The 15,142-nt window shown below is 42.3% G+C and overlaps 1 protein-coding gene across 1 annotated transcript in view; it reads left to right on the top strand.

Moving 5' to 3' along the window:
* The window catches only part of BRDT (bromodomain testis associated), a 48,705-nt gene extending 36,735 nt beyond the window's left edge, over positions 1-11,970 (top strand). Inside the window, exons 17-20 of the mRNA XM_084851631.1 lie at positions 3,952-4,091; positions 6,357-6,562; positions 9,811-9,973; positions 11,061-11,970. Coding sequence (XP_084707757.1) covers positions 3,952-4,091; positions 6,357-6,562; positions 9,811-9,973; positions 11,061-11,126 — 575 coding nt within the window. The 3' untranslated portion in view covers positions 11,127-11,970. The remainder of the gene's footprint in view (positions 1-3,951; positions 4,092-6,356; positions 6,563-9,810; positions 9,974-11,060) is intronic.
* The last annotated feature ends 3,172 nt before the right edge of the window (positions 11,971-15,142 follow it).

Genomic DNA, 15,142 nt, shown 5'->3' with positions numbered 1-15,142 from the left:
GAGCTTTGTTGTTGGTTTTAGTGGAAGATGGATTATGCAGAGACCAACTGGATGAAAATATGTCATAAAAACAAGTAGTGGTGCAGATTTGATTTGACTGAACCATTAGGTTAAAGTTAAAAACAGTTTCCAGAGTGCAAAGAAACATTGTACTGATGAGTTGTACTTATTTATTTTAATTATTTTAAAAGTATTTTTAAGCTGTGCTTTAGGGGTGGAACCCTTCCAGTGCTGCAGTATTGCAAAGTACTGCTACTTTGAGGGTAGCAGTACTGCAGTGAAATACATGAATTCCAAGTAGCTTTCTATAAAATTAGGCAAAGGAAGAATTCATTGTGAAACACATCAGTTTCATTGCATAAATTAGGTTTCACTAAGATGTGCATCATCTAAAAGTTGTCGGAAGCCTCAGGCTCCCTTAAATAGTGCCATACAGCAACTTCATTCTATCCCTCATAAGAACTGTGTTGAAAAAGATGGAATAGGTAACTAGGCCTATCTATTTAGTACATTAGTCATACTCAGGCATTTGCCTGAATACACAAGGGCATGTAGAGGTGTGAGAGTGTGCATGTAAGCCCTGCCCACAACATTCACAACAGCTACTATTCATAGGTCTGAAGAGGATTTTTAAGTACATTCTGCTGAATGTGCTTTAAAGCCTCTCCAGCTGCAATTAGGGACCTGATATGGTAGGGTTCCTGATTATGGAGAGGCTCCTAAGCGTGTTCAGCTGAACATGCTTAGAAACCCTCTTGAGACCTTCATGCGGAATGTACAAAGGTCTGAAGAGGAGCCAACACGAGTGGGGTTGTTTGGGTGGGACCTGTGTATATGTTCTCACCCCTGTACTCACTTTTAGCCTTCACATTTTCAGGCAAAATAAATCTATTGTGGCACTATATCCAAGGCAGGAAGTCCTGATTTCTCCAAGAAATTTCACTCGCATTAACATATATTTTTTCTTCTGTTATAAATTCCTCAGACATCTCACTCCAGCAAGGACTTCTAAATTTGCTCTGATGGTTTTCTCTTTAGGCAAACCCAGGGGCAACTAAAGGATTTGAAACATTGTTAGTAGTCCAGAGAAGTAGTGTTAGTCCTTATCAAATCCCGCTTTATTTCCCCAGAAACTTGGCAATGCCTCTAGTATTAATAGCAGGCTTCAGATATCCTATCCTAGAATTTTGGGGGGAAATGGCTTTGGGTCTTTCTAGATTGCAGCAACCATCTGGGGGCCAGATTAGTTTGTTACTTATAAGACTGTTATGTTACATCGTTTCGGAATCTTCTGTAACTTTACAGTACCCTTATTCAGCGTGTGTGTGTGTGTGTGTGTGTGGGCAGGCATCATTTGGGCAAGATTTAGAAATGCTCAGTTAATCCAGCTACTAATTAGACCACTATCTGCATATTCTTTACTGGTATAAACATTCCTACTACTCTTTAAATCAGGAATGGGGAACGTGTGTTGCTGAACTGCAGCTCCCAGTATGCCTCACCTTTCGCTATGATGGCTAGGGCTGATGAGAATTACAGTTGAGCTCAGCAACATCTGGAGGGCCACACATTCCCCATCACTGCTTTAAATGATCAAGGAGCTTTTATTTGGCACATGCTTCTCCTTGTGCAAGAACAGTTAATGTCCTAGTTTTAAAATTTCAAACAGAACTGCTGTCGTAATACTTGGGAACATGTTTGTGAGTAATGCTTACTGGCAGCAACCACCAGTATTTCTTCTTAGATCACAGACCTAAGAGCAGAAACTTATCCAAATCTGAGGGCTTCTTCACACAGAGCTTTCATCCTGCTATTGAGATTGGTTACTCAGGGACGTTTGTGGGTCCTTTAGATGATGTCATTAACCTCCAGGGCATCTCCTGCACAAAATGACCCTTATTCTGTTTTTTAAAAGATTGGAGATAATGAGCTATCAAATTGCCGTCCCTGAGTTCCACTTCAGTTCCCTCCATGAAAAAGGAAAAGCTGCAGTTAGAGGAGCTAGACCACATCGTCATCTAGCAGCTGTAAATGAAACATATGGAGGACTCAGATAAGGGGGAAAGGAGGGGGGAAAGGGGGGGGAAGGAAGCACGTGTAAAGGGAGCCCGTCGTGATCCTGCATTTAAAGCGGAAGCAGAAAGCCCTGTTTTAAATGCGGAATTTTAGGCTGGTGTAGAGATGCTCTGAGTTACTACTGACTGCAGTCTTGAAGCTTCCCATTAACCTAAACATCTTTGTGAAATTATCAGTTTTATAGCCCAAAGGCCACACTCTAACAAATTTCACCCTTAAGTATTGCTTCAAGCCAGTGGAATTAAATATATTTTTCATGCAAATACTTTGCAAATTTTAATGTAAACCTTGGTTTCATGTTTACCTCCTCTGCTTTTTCATCTGATGTGTTTATATCACTTTTCTTCCTCTCTTCCTCTTCATTTTCTGTTACCCAATCAGCTGCAACTCCTGAATAAACAGATGAAAATGAATTCTTACACCAAACCTTTTTATCTCTTTATAGATTTAGTCAGGGTGGTCAAAATGGTGTTGAGGTTAGCTAACCTATTTTAAATAATCTTGAATATGCTCATGCCCCCAGTGTGTTGGAGCCAAAGTGAACTGAACAACCCCTGCTTTTGAAGCTTGCTATTGCATTTGTGTTCATGATTTAGGATGGTACTTCTGGGGTGCTCTTGCACACACTGATACAGCATGCCTAATGCCCCCGTCCAGACAGGGATTTGTAATGATCCCTGCTCTGATCTCTCCTAGTCCAAACAGACTAGCAGGGTCAACACAGGTCACAATTAATGCAAGCAGAACCCCACACAACGATCTCTTTAGATACTTACCCATCCTGGCTTAGTGGTACATCAATTGTTGTCATGACCCAGTTCAGTGCCTGGCTCCCATGTAAAGCTCCCTTTGGCCATGGAAGCCAGTTGAACTCATCCACCAATATACACAGAATTTGGTTTTCAATTGTGTTGGGATCCATTGCTTTCCTGGGGCTTTTTGATGCGTGCTGAAGGTTCCTGGGGCTTTTTGATGGGGAGGTCACCATGTGGCAAGTTTTTTAATCAGCCGTCATACACTGAAATGGTTATGAAAAGAAGAAGAGCTGCACCATCTTTGCTTTCAGTACAGGAATGAGTCCATAAGCTGGTGAACGACTCTTAATTATCAAAACAAATTGTTGCTCTGAAAATGTTCGTGCTTTAGGGAGGAATATCATTTTCTTACAATGCTTACAACAAATGAGCAGACAGCTTCTTTTTTCAGGATTCTACACTGGCAGCAAAGAAAAGTTCGATATATGTGTATAGCAAGTAATCAGTGAGATATGATTTATATGATATTCCAGAAATTATTTTGTCAGAATAACAGTTTGTAAAAGGGTATAATTGCTCACAGCACAGAACTTCTAATTCCTGAGGACCTGTGACCCAGTGGGAGTGAACTGTGAGTTTATACCATCAGTAGGTTTGAGGGCTGACCTATTTGTTTGGAGAAGGTGGAAGCAGGCAGCATGGAGAGCATTACCCTAAATGCAAGGTTACTTAGTAACAGGCTCTTCTTCCCTGGGGAGCCTGGGAAAGAGCATCACGGGAGGCAAAATCGTCCCTCTTAAGATGGGCAGGGGCAGGAAATGAGTAACGGAAAATGTGCATCTCCTACACTCAAGCAGGCATCTGAAAATAGAAAGCTGAAGCCACATAGGGAGTTCTTGTCCTTCTGCTTACTTGGAAATTGTGCGAAGTAAACAAGGGACGGATAAAAGCCTTCCTAAGTCTGAAGAGTGGAACCAATCCTGCAATTCAAATGGATAAGAGTGCCTAAGTTTAAAAGCTCTTGGGTGGATCTTTTCATCTAATAACAAAGATTTATCAGAGGTGTTCTCCGCCCCCCTGCCAACTCGCTACCTTGTCACGGCTTCTGTTTACATTCCAGAACTGAAGACTAGTTTTCCAGATGGTCTGTGTGGGCAACGTATGACTGATTCTGCACATGCCACTGTTCCAGCAAGCTGTTCTGATCATTGCGAGGGTAAAAAAAAGAGAGATGCTAAACCACAAATCCCTCTAGCAAAGGTAATATATGTGCTGCCTTCTGGGATGGTCTTCTATAACATGCTGCTACCTAAAACTAGAGGGTCCTTCAGGGTTGCTTTTTTTTTATGAACTGTGGGAGTTCCTTCAAACCAAGGTCAGCCTGTGCAGGTGTCTGGGGACAGGGATAGCTGTCTTCATCAACAGGGCTCAAATTGGTGCATGGTGACTGCCTATCAAATGAATTTAGCACCCATCAACTGTACTGTTGCACGAAAGGAGCTGTAGCTGGGGGGTAAGCTAACCCCCTCACACGACCCATTGTCATGTTCTCAAAATAGCCAAAGCAATTAATCTGATGTTTAATATGTCCGAAGGGAAGTCTGATGAATTTACCCATTAGGGTAGATTTGTATTAGTAAATTTCCCCCAAAACTATTGACCAAATTTTCAGCGGGAGATGGGAATTTAGTAGAATGGCAAAATGTGAAGGGATCCTGATGAGTGGTGAATTCCACAGCCACCACTCATTGGACAAGTGTGAAAATCTATCTTGCCATAGTATTTAATTATTTTCATGTAGTCTTGCAGATAACATTTTTTTCCCCTTCAGAAGCAACCTCTATATGAAATGAAGGTTGTTTTCACACCTAGGGCCTTTGAGCCTGCTGAGGCATTGCCTTACCACAATCACCTGGGAAAGGAATTACAACGGTGGTTCCAACTGGCACTTAATATGGTGCTGTATTATATAGCAGTGTGAAGATAAGTCTATAATATTTGTTCAGAAGTAAGTCACATTCAGCAGAGGGCCCCTGCAACTTTAATTTGAAGCTTCTTCCCAGCTATTTCTGCATCAGATTACTTCCTCCTCTGCATTGCATTAGTGATTAATTGCCCCTCAGTTAGTTCCTGTTCTCTGGAGGGGGAGAGACTTCCATTACTACTTTCACATTTTTTCATTTCCAAATAGCGTATTTGGCAACTCTTAAAAAGTGAATGATAATACATCATTAAAGAGGCCCCCTTCAATAATGCAACATCCCTGCTGAACAGGAACCAATTACAGAGCCCGAAGCCACAAAGCTGTAGCTTCTGACTAAAGGCATAACAGTCCTGAAAAGCTTCATTAGTTCTTTGCCAATCAACGCTGGATAGGCTAATGTTGCAATTGCATTCTAAATGAGAAATATCACAAATCAGGTCTCAAGAAGATGGAAGGGCACCCTGGGGAATATTGGGGTGCATTGGTTTGGCAACAACATTGTCTGGATTCTGCTTAAAAAGTGAGTGAACTAAGAATATTCCCAATGAAAGGACTAGTGTGGAAGCAACCTAGAATTAAATCATCCATAGAAATGTCTCTAGAAAATATCAGAAAGTAGCATGTGATTGTGTTGCAGTCTGAAAGTCGTTCATCATGGACAATAATTAAACAAAAGCTCATTGTTCTGAATTACAGACTCTGACTACATGTCAAAAAACTTTTTAAATACATCTTAGTAGATGGTTTACAGCCCTTTTTGGTACAGTTTAATGGTGTGATTTGTGGGAGTTGCTTCTGTAAAAAAATAAATAGAATCCTCAAAAGAGGAGAGAGTGTGAGCTGTTCTTGTGCAATAGACACCTGTTTTCTGAAATTTGGTAGTCCCAGTTCACTTCAGTCTCATATTATGACATCATCTCTCTCTCTCTCTCTCTCTCTCTCTCTCTCTCTTGCACGCACGCACACACACACACACACGATAGAGACAAGAAGAGATGTCTTGCGAGCAGGCGGCATCTGAATCAAACTCCTTCTTGGACACACCCTAGCTGTATCCTTTAAATAATCAAGAACACCCCCATAATGGGGAAAGAGATTATCTAATGATGGAAGTGGGCTGTTGGAAGGGTTAGCCTTCCTCAATCTGGTGCCCCTTAGATGTTTTGGACTGCATCTCCCATCAGCCCCAGCCAGCATAGCCGATGCTCAGAAATGCTGGGAGTTGTAGTCCAAGACATCTCAAGGGCATCAGGTTGGGAAAGTCTGCTCTGGAGGTATTTGTGGTTTCCCTAGGAACTAACTCACCCTCACTCAAAGCTACTTTGCCTAGAAGAAGCAGATTAGGGGTTTTGTTCCTTGCATTTGTATGAAATGTAGTTCAGTCCTAAATCAAGGCAAGCCCTGGTGAGTTTATGAAGACATAAAGATTACAATAAAAAATCACTACACCTGCTGTGTTGTTTTTTGAGTCCCATCAGAGATGGAAAAACTGTGTTACCTGCTTGTCTTTATAGCTGAGGAACACCCATTTTTAATTCCAGGACATAAAAGTCAAGCACGCAGATTCCTGGACAAGTTTAGGTAAAATGATACCTGCTCCAGTCTCAATCAAATCATCCAATGAAAGCTTCAGGCAATTCCAAAAAGCAGCTCTAGAAAAAGAAGAAAGTGAGTGGGCAAAGGAAAGAAAAAAGCAATTGGAGCAAGCCACGAGGAAACTGAAAAACCTTCCTCAGGAAAAAGAGAGGTTTGTAATTCCATGTAATTAAATTGAAAGGCTGTTTTTCGCATGTCCATTTAACTAACATCAGATTATGGAGTGGTTTCCAACAGGCATGTTTTGTGGCTGGGTGGAACTGATTCCTATTCAAGGGGAAATAATTAAAGCCAATAGTAAGTCGTCATACTAGTAAAAGTCATCAAACTAGTACAATTGAAGATTCTTTTCAAGGTTATTCTTATTTTTGTATACACCCATGTTTATACTGGACTAATTCAGAAAAGATTATTGGTGGAAACAAGCACTCAAATTTGAGGTAATGGTGTAGCTCCCTCTTTGCTAATATGCATAAAGTAAGACCTAAAATGATGCTTTCTAACCTGTCTGCAGATATTGCCATGTGAGATCATGATTGGAGAAACTAATGAATAGATCAGTGACTCCTAAAACTTTTTGAAGCACAGGTGTTTTTTTTTCTTGTCTGGTTTTAAATTTCAAGGCATTGTTTGCTCTATACATAGAGGTACAAATGGCATTGAGCTTCCTTGCTGAGCACAAATAGGCCTATTTTTGCCTGGGTAATCAAGGATGTAACAAAAGGGCTTTAATTATAATCCTTAGAGGTCTTAATGGTTTCCAGCTGTGGCAATATGATACCTGTGAGCATTTGGTGAAGAGAGGAAAGGCCAAACTGCATATTAGATGCACCTTTTTTTAAGAAGTGTGCTTAACACTGCCACTTTAATTCTGAAAGAAAAGCATCCATGGGGCCATGATCTGTTGCTGCACTCCTGACCCAGATCAGGGCCCCTGCTAGTTCTGCAATAATGTGACTCTTCCAGATGCCCCTGCCAAATAAGGTGAAGCAGGTGACTACTAAGGAGAGGGCCTTTTCAGTAGTGGCACCCCAATTGTGGAATGCCCTGCCCCAAAAAGCTTGCCTGGCGTCTACATTGTGGTTTTTTGGGCACCAGGTGAAGATATTTTTATTTTCTCAGACTTACTTACTTACTTACTTATTTATTTCATTTCTATACCACCCAATAGCCGAAGCTCCCTGGGCGGTTCACAAAAATTAAAACCAAACAACACACAATAAAACAATTTAAAATATATAGAGCATTAAAACCACAATATAACAATACAACCACAATAAAACCTAGCAGCAGTGCAGGAGTTTAAAATACAGATTTAAAACAGCAAAGATAAAAATTTAGAAAGCTAAAATGCTAAAATGCCTGGGAAAATAAAAAGGTCTTCACCTGGTGCCGAAAGGAATACAATGTAGGCGCCAGGCAAACCTCACTAGGGAGCTCATTCCAGAGCTGGGGTGCCACAGCAGAAAAAGCCCTCCTCCTAATAGCCACCCGCCTCACTTCCTTTGGCAGGGGCTCACGGAGAAGGGCCGCTGATGATGATCTTAAGGTCCGGGCAGGTACATATGGGAGGAGGCGATTCTTCAGGTAACCTGGCCCCAAGCCGTTAAGGGCTTTGAATGTTAACACCAGCACTTTGAATCGGGCCCAGAAATGGACTGGCAGCCAGTGCAGCTGGAAAAGTCCTGGCGTAATATGAGCTCACAGGCCAGTCCCTGTTAACAATCTTGCTGCCCTATTTTGGACCAGCTGAAGTTTCCGGACCGTTTTCAAAGTCAGCCCCACGTATAACGCATTGCAGTAATCCAGACGAGAAGTTATCAGAGCATGGATAACTGTAGCTAGGCTATCTCTGTCCAGATAAGGGCGTAGTTGGTATACCAGCCTAAGCTGATAAAAAGTGCTCCGCGCCACTGAGTTCACCTGTGCCTCAAGTGACAGTTCTGGATCCAAGAGCACCCCCAAACTACGAACCTGATGCTTTAGGGGGAGTGCAACCCCCTCCAGAACAGGTTGAATATCACCTAGCTGGGCAGACGAACCACCCACTAACAGTACCTCCGTCTTGTCTGGATTGAGTTTCAGTTTATTAGCCCTCATCCAGTCCATTACCATGCCCAGGCACTGATTCAGAACAGCCACTGCCTCACCTGGTTTTGATGAGAAAGAGAGGTAGAGCTGGGTGTCATCTGCATATTGATGGCACCTCAGCCCACACCTCCGGATAACCTCCCCCAGCGTTTTCATGTAGATGTTAAACAGCATGTGGGATAAAATAGAGCCCTGTGGAACCCCATGGCACAATTGCCATGGCACAGAGCAATAATCCCCCAGCACCACCTTCTGGAATCGGCCATCCAAGTAGGAGCGGAACCACTGTAGTGCAGTGCCTCCAACTCCTAACCCAGACAACCTATCCAGAAGGATACCATGGTTGATGGTATCGAAAGCCGCTGAGAGGTCCAGGAGAATCAACAGGGTCGCACCCCCCCTGTCCCTCTCCTGGCAGAGGTCATCCCACAGGGCGACCAAGGCAGTTTCCGTTCCAAAACCAGGCCTGAAGCCCGATTGAAATGGATCTAGAAATGGATTTTTAGTCCTTCCATTTTGTTTTTGTGTTACTGTGTTTTTAGATGTTTACTCTGTTTCTGGCTTTTATTCTGGTTTTTATGTTGTCTTTATCTTTTTTTCAACTTTTAAAGGTTTTATATTTTTTTATCATGTTAATTTTTCTGAACCACCCAGAGAGCTTTGGCTGTTGAGTGGAATAGAAATGTAATGAATAAATACACCCTGGACTACTTACTGCTTGAGGAATTGGGAAGTACTTTGACAATACTTTCCTGATTTGTCTCCCAAAATAAAGGGCAGGGATTGTCCTAGCAATTGCAAAATAGGCCAGTTAATATTTATTTTTGTTTTTAAAATTTATATTAAAATGTTTGTCCTGCTTGCCTCCCCTTTTATGGAGGCATTCTATATTGCCTTCCAGAGTTCTGCTCTGTTTAGCTGCTCAGAGATGGCACCATACTTCCCAGACAATGGTAACAGTTCTGTGACTTCTGCATTGTCATTTAGCCTATGCCAGGAAATCCCTGTGTATCCTTATTCTGCCCCTCAGGTTATCATTGTCCATATATTAGCAGATGGTGGAGGGGTGTGGTAATCAATGCTGAATGGCACCTCTCTGCACCAGTAGGCATAGAGTGGTGGATGCATCCAATATGCTAATTTGTTTAAAGGCATACTTCATCCTACATCGTGGCACAGTGTTTGGGAATCCCTGTACTAACTCATTGCTGAACATAAGTTACTAATTGCTTTTGTACATTTATTTGTTCAGTTGTGAGGCCTGCATATTTGAATCTATAAAGAAATGAAAACCACTGTTTTGTTTAGAAACACTAGAGAAACAGATTTTAAATCCACCGCAGTAAAGACAACCTGTTCACCAGCAAAAGGGGAGGCATCTACAAAAGAGCAGATTCACTCACCACAAAATCTTGTCGCTGACCGTAACTTGGCAAGACAGATGGAACAAGAGCGTAGGAGGAGAGAAGCAGTAAGTAACTGCCACATAAAGCAGCCTAAGTAGCGTTGGTCCCATAACGCAATGCAACAGCTAAGGGTCTGTTCCAATAGCTTAGTTTATTTTGAATGGAGTCAAATGGAACTTTATTGGATTAAGTTGTCTGAAGAGCCAGCTTAGAAATAAGAGGTGAGATAAAACTGAGGGCCAAATTAGATGTGGGGTTCCTTCACACACAGCTTTTATCCTACTATTGAGATTGCTCACTCATGGAAGTTTGTGGGTCCTTTTCATGATGTTGTCAACCTCCAAGGCCCATCCAGTCCAGAGGTATTTCCTGACTATTCTATCTCAAAAAGATGTGGAAGTAATGAACTATCTTTTAAACTCAGAATGTTATGTGATTAAAACAGCCACTAGATGGCACTGTTTCATTGAGTTCTATGGAACCTTGAAAATTAAAAGCTTCCCCTCTCTGCAATCACGTGGTTGCTGCCTGGGAGCCCATGGTAGAAGCGGAAAGGCTCCAGAACAGGAGGGCTGTAGGGTTTTTCTTTAGTGTAAAGGCAGCCATGGTGTTCATCATGTAGTTACCCTTGGCATGTTTGCTTTTAAAAGAATAAATGGCATGGGGTAGGGGGTGACCCAGTTTGGGACCATGGCATGGGAGAGGGAGGCTTTGACCCTTTGCTCTTACCACATTCGTGATTAGAATAGCCTCCCACACACACACACGCACCCCACCCACGCTTGCTATTAGCAATGGCAGGAAAGCTCCCATTGATGCCAACAAAAGCAAAGGCTTAAAGCAGGGATGCAGAACCTCTTTCAACCCGAGGGCCAAATTCCATTTTGGGGAAGCTCTCAGGGGCCGCATTCCAGTGGCAGGCGGAGCTGAAGGCAAAAGGGTCAGGGCGACCCCCCCCCCCCAAATCCCAGCATATTTCAACCTAAAGCTCCTTTTGCCAGTAACTAAGCCTTAGGAGAGGCATTTTGACTTTTTAGAATGTGGGAAAACTGCACAAAAGCCAGAAAACCACCAAATGATCAGTGCCCAGCCCTGGTCTACAGTATTGCAGCCTAATGTCTTCTTTTTTTCAATTCCATTTTTTTTAAACAGCTGGCAGGCACTATTGATATGAATTTTCAGAGTGACGTTATGGCAACCTTTGAAGAAACCTTGTAGTGAAAGGAATGGAAGATGGGTATAACTTGGTTACTGTTCTTTACAAAGTGGTGATGGATTGCAGAAAATATTCCAAACAGCTGAGCCTGAAATGGGAATAAGCTTCTTCAGATGGCGTATCACAACGGTTAACTGTTTTTGAAGATCCAGTGTATTACAGCAATAGGTTCAATTTTATAAATGTGTAACATTAAAACCATAGAAGCATGAGTAAATGCCTCAGTGCAAAGGCATAATTGGTCAGTTATTAACCCTTTGAGATGCAGTTTTTTGAGCATATTCACAGCTGAAACACCACTAGTACTTCCAAATATTTTAACCCTCTGTATTAAAAAAAAAAAAAGCAAGTGGCACAAAATAAGCAAAGGCATCGCTTCGGGGGATTCAAGTTTGGTATTTAAATATGTTTGGGACATGTGTAAAAACAGGAATGCTCTTTCTTTTTTTGGTAAACTGCTGAGAATAACTGACATTCTGCGTCTACGCACATGGAAGTGCACTTCCCTTATGCCAAGTTACACGTACTTAACATTTTAACAAAGGTATCCGCAGGTTAATTTTTGCGTTCACTTTGATTTCTGGCTAATGTCTTTAAGTTGAAACGGCAGGCTAGAATGCTTTCTAGCACACGTAGTCGCCATCACTTGAAAATAAAAGCATTGATATCTGCTATATTTTTTTCATAGTAAAAAAATCTGTAAATATGTAGTCATTTTTCATGTTTAGATGGTTTAGATGCTTTCCATTTTCTTTTGAACATAGACCTGCAGTCTTTTGTATCTGATACCAACTTGCCTGTATATTTTACAGTTTTCATATGATAATAAAATTAGTTGTCATATTGGAGCTTAATGGTTTTGAAGTTTCTAAAACATTTTGCTGCTTAAAAAAAAGTCACTGTGCCTCCCCAAATATTTGTTCGAATATTTTTCTATAAAATTTAAATTCCATAGCTTAGATTTTACATTCTTCTAAGGATCACAACCCAGTTCCAAGCATATTGGCTTTACGTAATCAAGTGTGCTCAGAGGGGCTTTTCCAGTCTCCCGTTTCCAGTGGTGACCCACCCTGCAAGCTGCACCAAGGGTTGGGAGATCTTTTGGAATGCCAGTCCATGAGCCTCAAGGGGCCGCTGTCAGAAGGAAAAACTTGCAATCTCCATTTTCATAACAACCCTGGAATATAAGGAACCTCTTTGAGCTGAGGTCCAGACCAGATACATGTTCGTGTGGTGTTAAACCCACGCTCATCTGTTTGGCTATAAAGTGGAATGGGGTTGAGAGGTATGAGAAATTTGTTTCAGTTCATTTCTGACCAGAATATATCCAATTTGCACCACCCAGATGCAGACTTAAATGTCATCTGCAACTGAAGTCCATATATTTCCAAACTAGCGATATGATTTGCAGACCACCCTCCCCACAAAAAAGTTCTACAATATGGAGTACATTTGAGAAATGCGCATGGAAAAATGGGTACTTTTAAAAGTGTGCCCAAACACACTTTGATTATTGGGAGAAAAATGCACACAGTTGATGGTACATTTGGGGAAATATGCAGAAACTCACACAAACTTTCATTCTAAAAGAAAAAGCCAAAGATCACAGCCAGATATGGATACGTGTCGGAACGGCCTTGAAGGTGGAATTCAGAGAACCTCAACCAGCTTGAATTTTGCTGATTCGCAGATCCCAAAGTGTGAGCGTAAGGAGGTTGTATTTTTATACTAAATGGAGCACGTGGAGGAGAGGCGATAAACTGCTGCCACCTCCTCACCTTGCCACAGGTGCTGCTTTAAGCCTCTAGTCCTCTTGTAACAGAGTGGGCTGGGGAAAAACAGCAAAGTGTGGCGAGGTAAGCGGTTGAGGAGCATGGGTTCTGCTCCCCTGTACCAGATACTCTGTTCAATATAAGAAACCCCCACCCACTTCTATAGCCACTGCAGGGGTGGACAGAAGGTAGATCTCCAGACGTTTTGGACTTCAATTCCCAGAAGCCCCTGCCAGCATGGCCAACGGCCAGGTATGCTGGAAATTGAAGCCCCAAACATCTGAAGATTTACTCTCTGCCCACATGAGCGCGTGTTTAATATAGCTCCTCGTCACTGAAGTGCATGATCAAAGTTAGAGACAAAAAAGTTGATTTGGCTCCATGCTGCTGGGAACAGGATTCCTGGCTCATGGATCCTTACTGGCCACACACCCACTTTTTTTCCCCTCCCTCACACCATCTCCAGCTCATGGGAAAGGAGGCAAGTACATTTGTCAGTGAGCAGTTGCTTCTTTGTAACCAATAACTCTTGGGAGTATTCTTCTAATGCCTTCCTTCTGACAGGTATTTACATCAAATAAGTACTTACCTCCCTCCCACCATAAAAACACATTTCTGTTGCTCTCATTGTAAAAAGATGGCCAGTTGGGAGGAAGGGAGAGAATGAGTGCCGTGGTTGCTAGGCAACCACTGACATTCCTCTACTGCAGCCAAGTTTGGAGGCAGGGGATGCTGGGAATTGTCAGGGGGCACCTGTGTCTTTCCCCTCCCCCCAACCTGTTTGCCCCTTCCTTATCTGTTCGGTGTGCCTTTCTCACTCTCACCTTTCAGGAAAGGTTATCCTTCCAGAGTCACAGGTGCAACTCACCTGGTTCAAACCCTGGCTATGTAAGAATGGAGATGCAAAACAAAGAAACCATCACGGGGAAAGTGGAATCATTATTTTTCCACTTTCTTCCCCCAAGCAAGGAAATGGTAGTTGCAGCAGTGGTTGTTATATTACTTTTCTCCTGTTTTTTGTTTAATCTTTGTAAGCAACTAGCCTCCATTTTAAGGACAAAGAAATAGTCTTAAGTCAGAGGTGGCCAACCTTTCAGGAAATGGTACCATAAATCAAGTCTGAAGTATATGAGAGTGCCATTCCAGTGTGCACTACAGTATATAGCTGATCTCCCATTTTGGGGTGGGTTTTGTCTCTTGTCTGCTCAGCTATGAGATAGTCCAGGAATGGGTAACTTGTGGCCTTCCAGATGGTTTGGCCTACAATGCCCATTCAGTCCTAGCCAGCCTTAGTCTCTAAGGGATGATGGGAGTTATGGGCCAAAACATCTGGAAGGCCACAAGTTGTCCATCCCCTGATGGTAGCACAGTGGTGCAGAGTCTGGCAGGACTGTAGGCCTGGCTGTCACTGGTTTTCAACTGTTGGGGACCCACTACTGGGCTGCAGCCTGACCTAAGGCAGGTTTGTAGCAACAGCACTACTACCAAATACAGAGATTAAAAAATCATGTAGTGGGTCCCCAGGTGCATGCTTGGGCTAAAGATGGGTCCCAGGTTTGAAAAGATAAAACACTACTACATAACCCAGCTAGTGGGCCCTTTAGTTTCCATTCAGGATTGCCACAAGGTCCCACTTTATTCTATGGGTTGGGTTCTCATGGTCTGTGGTCCTTCATTTTAGACTGAACTCTCTTTATTTCAGCAATGTCCATTTTAATAGTAACTCTAGGGCTGGATTACAGAATATGTGGGTCTTCAGATCACTAGTATTTTACAGCACCACACACCAGCCCACAAGCTAGGTTTGATGTATGAAACTGAAGCAGGTACAACGTACTTATATCAGGGTGGTTTTTTAAGGCCACATTTCAGCCAGGGGCTTCCAAGGCAGCTCACAAATAAAACAATTTAAATTAGGACAATAATAATAAAAGCAGGACCGAATCAGTGTAAAAACAGTCAAATAACAATAAAAACTGGGATAGAAATAAAATTATTCATTAAAGGACTGGGAGAAAATAACTGTCTTCTCCCGGGACCGAAAGGTTAACAAAGTCTATGCTAGCCAAGAGTCTCTGTAGCACAGGGATGTTGAAACTCTTTCAGCCTGAGGGTTGAATTCAATTTTTGAGAAGGGGGGGAGGATTCCAGTGGTGACACTGAAAGGGCCGAAGGCAAAAAGGGTGGGGGCAAAAAACTGCTGTTACTGCTAGTAACTAAGCCTTAGGAGAGACATTTCAACCTTT

Source organism: Heloderma suspectum, chromosome 4, assembly GCF_057233095.1.
Source record: "Heloderma suspectum isolate Gila_16-S chromosome 4, 16-S_ref, whole genome shotgun sequence".
In the NCBI taxonomy this organism is placed as follows: Eukaryota; Metazoa; Chordata; class Lepidosauria; order Squamata; family Helodermatidae; genus Heloderma; species Heloderma suspectum.
This window is presented reverse-complemented; position numbering and strand designations above follow the sequence as displayed.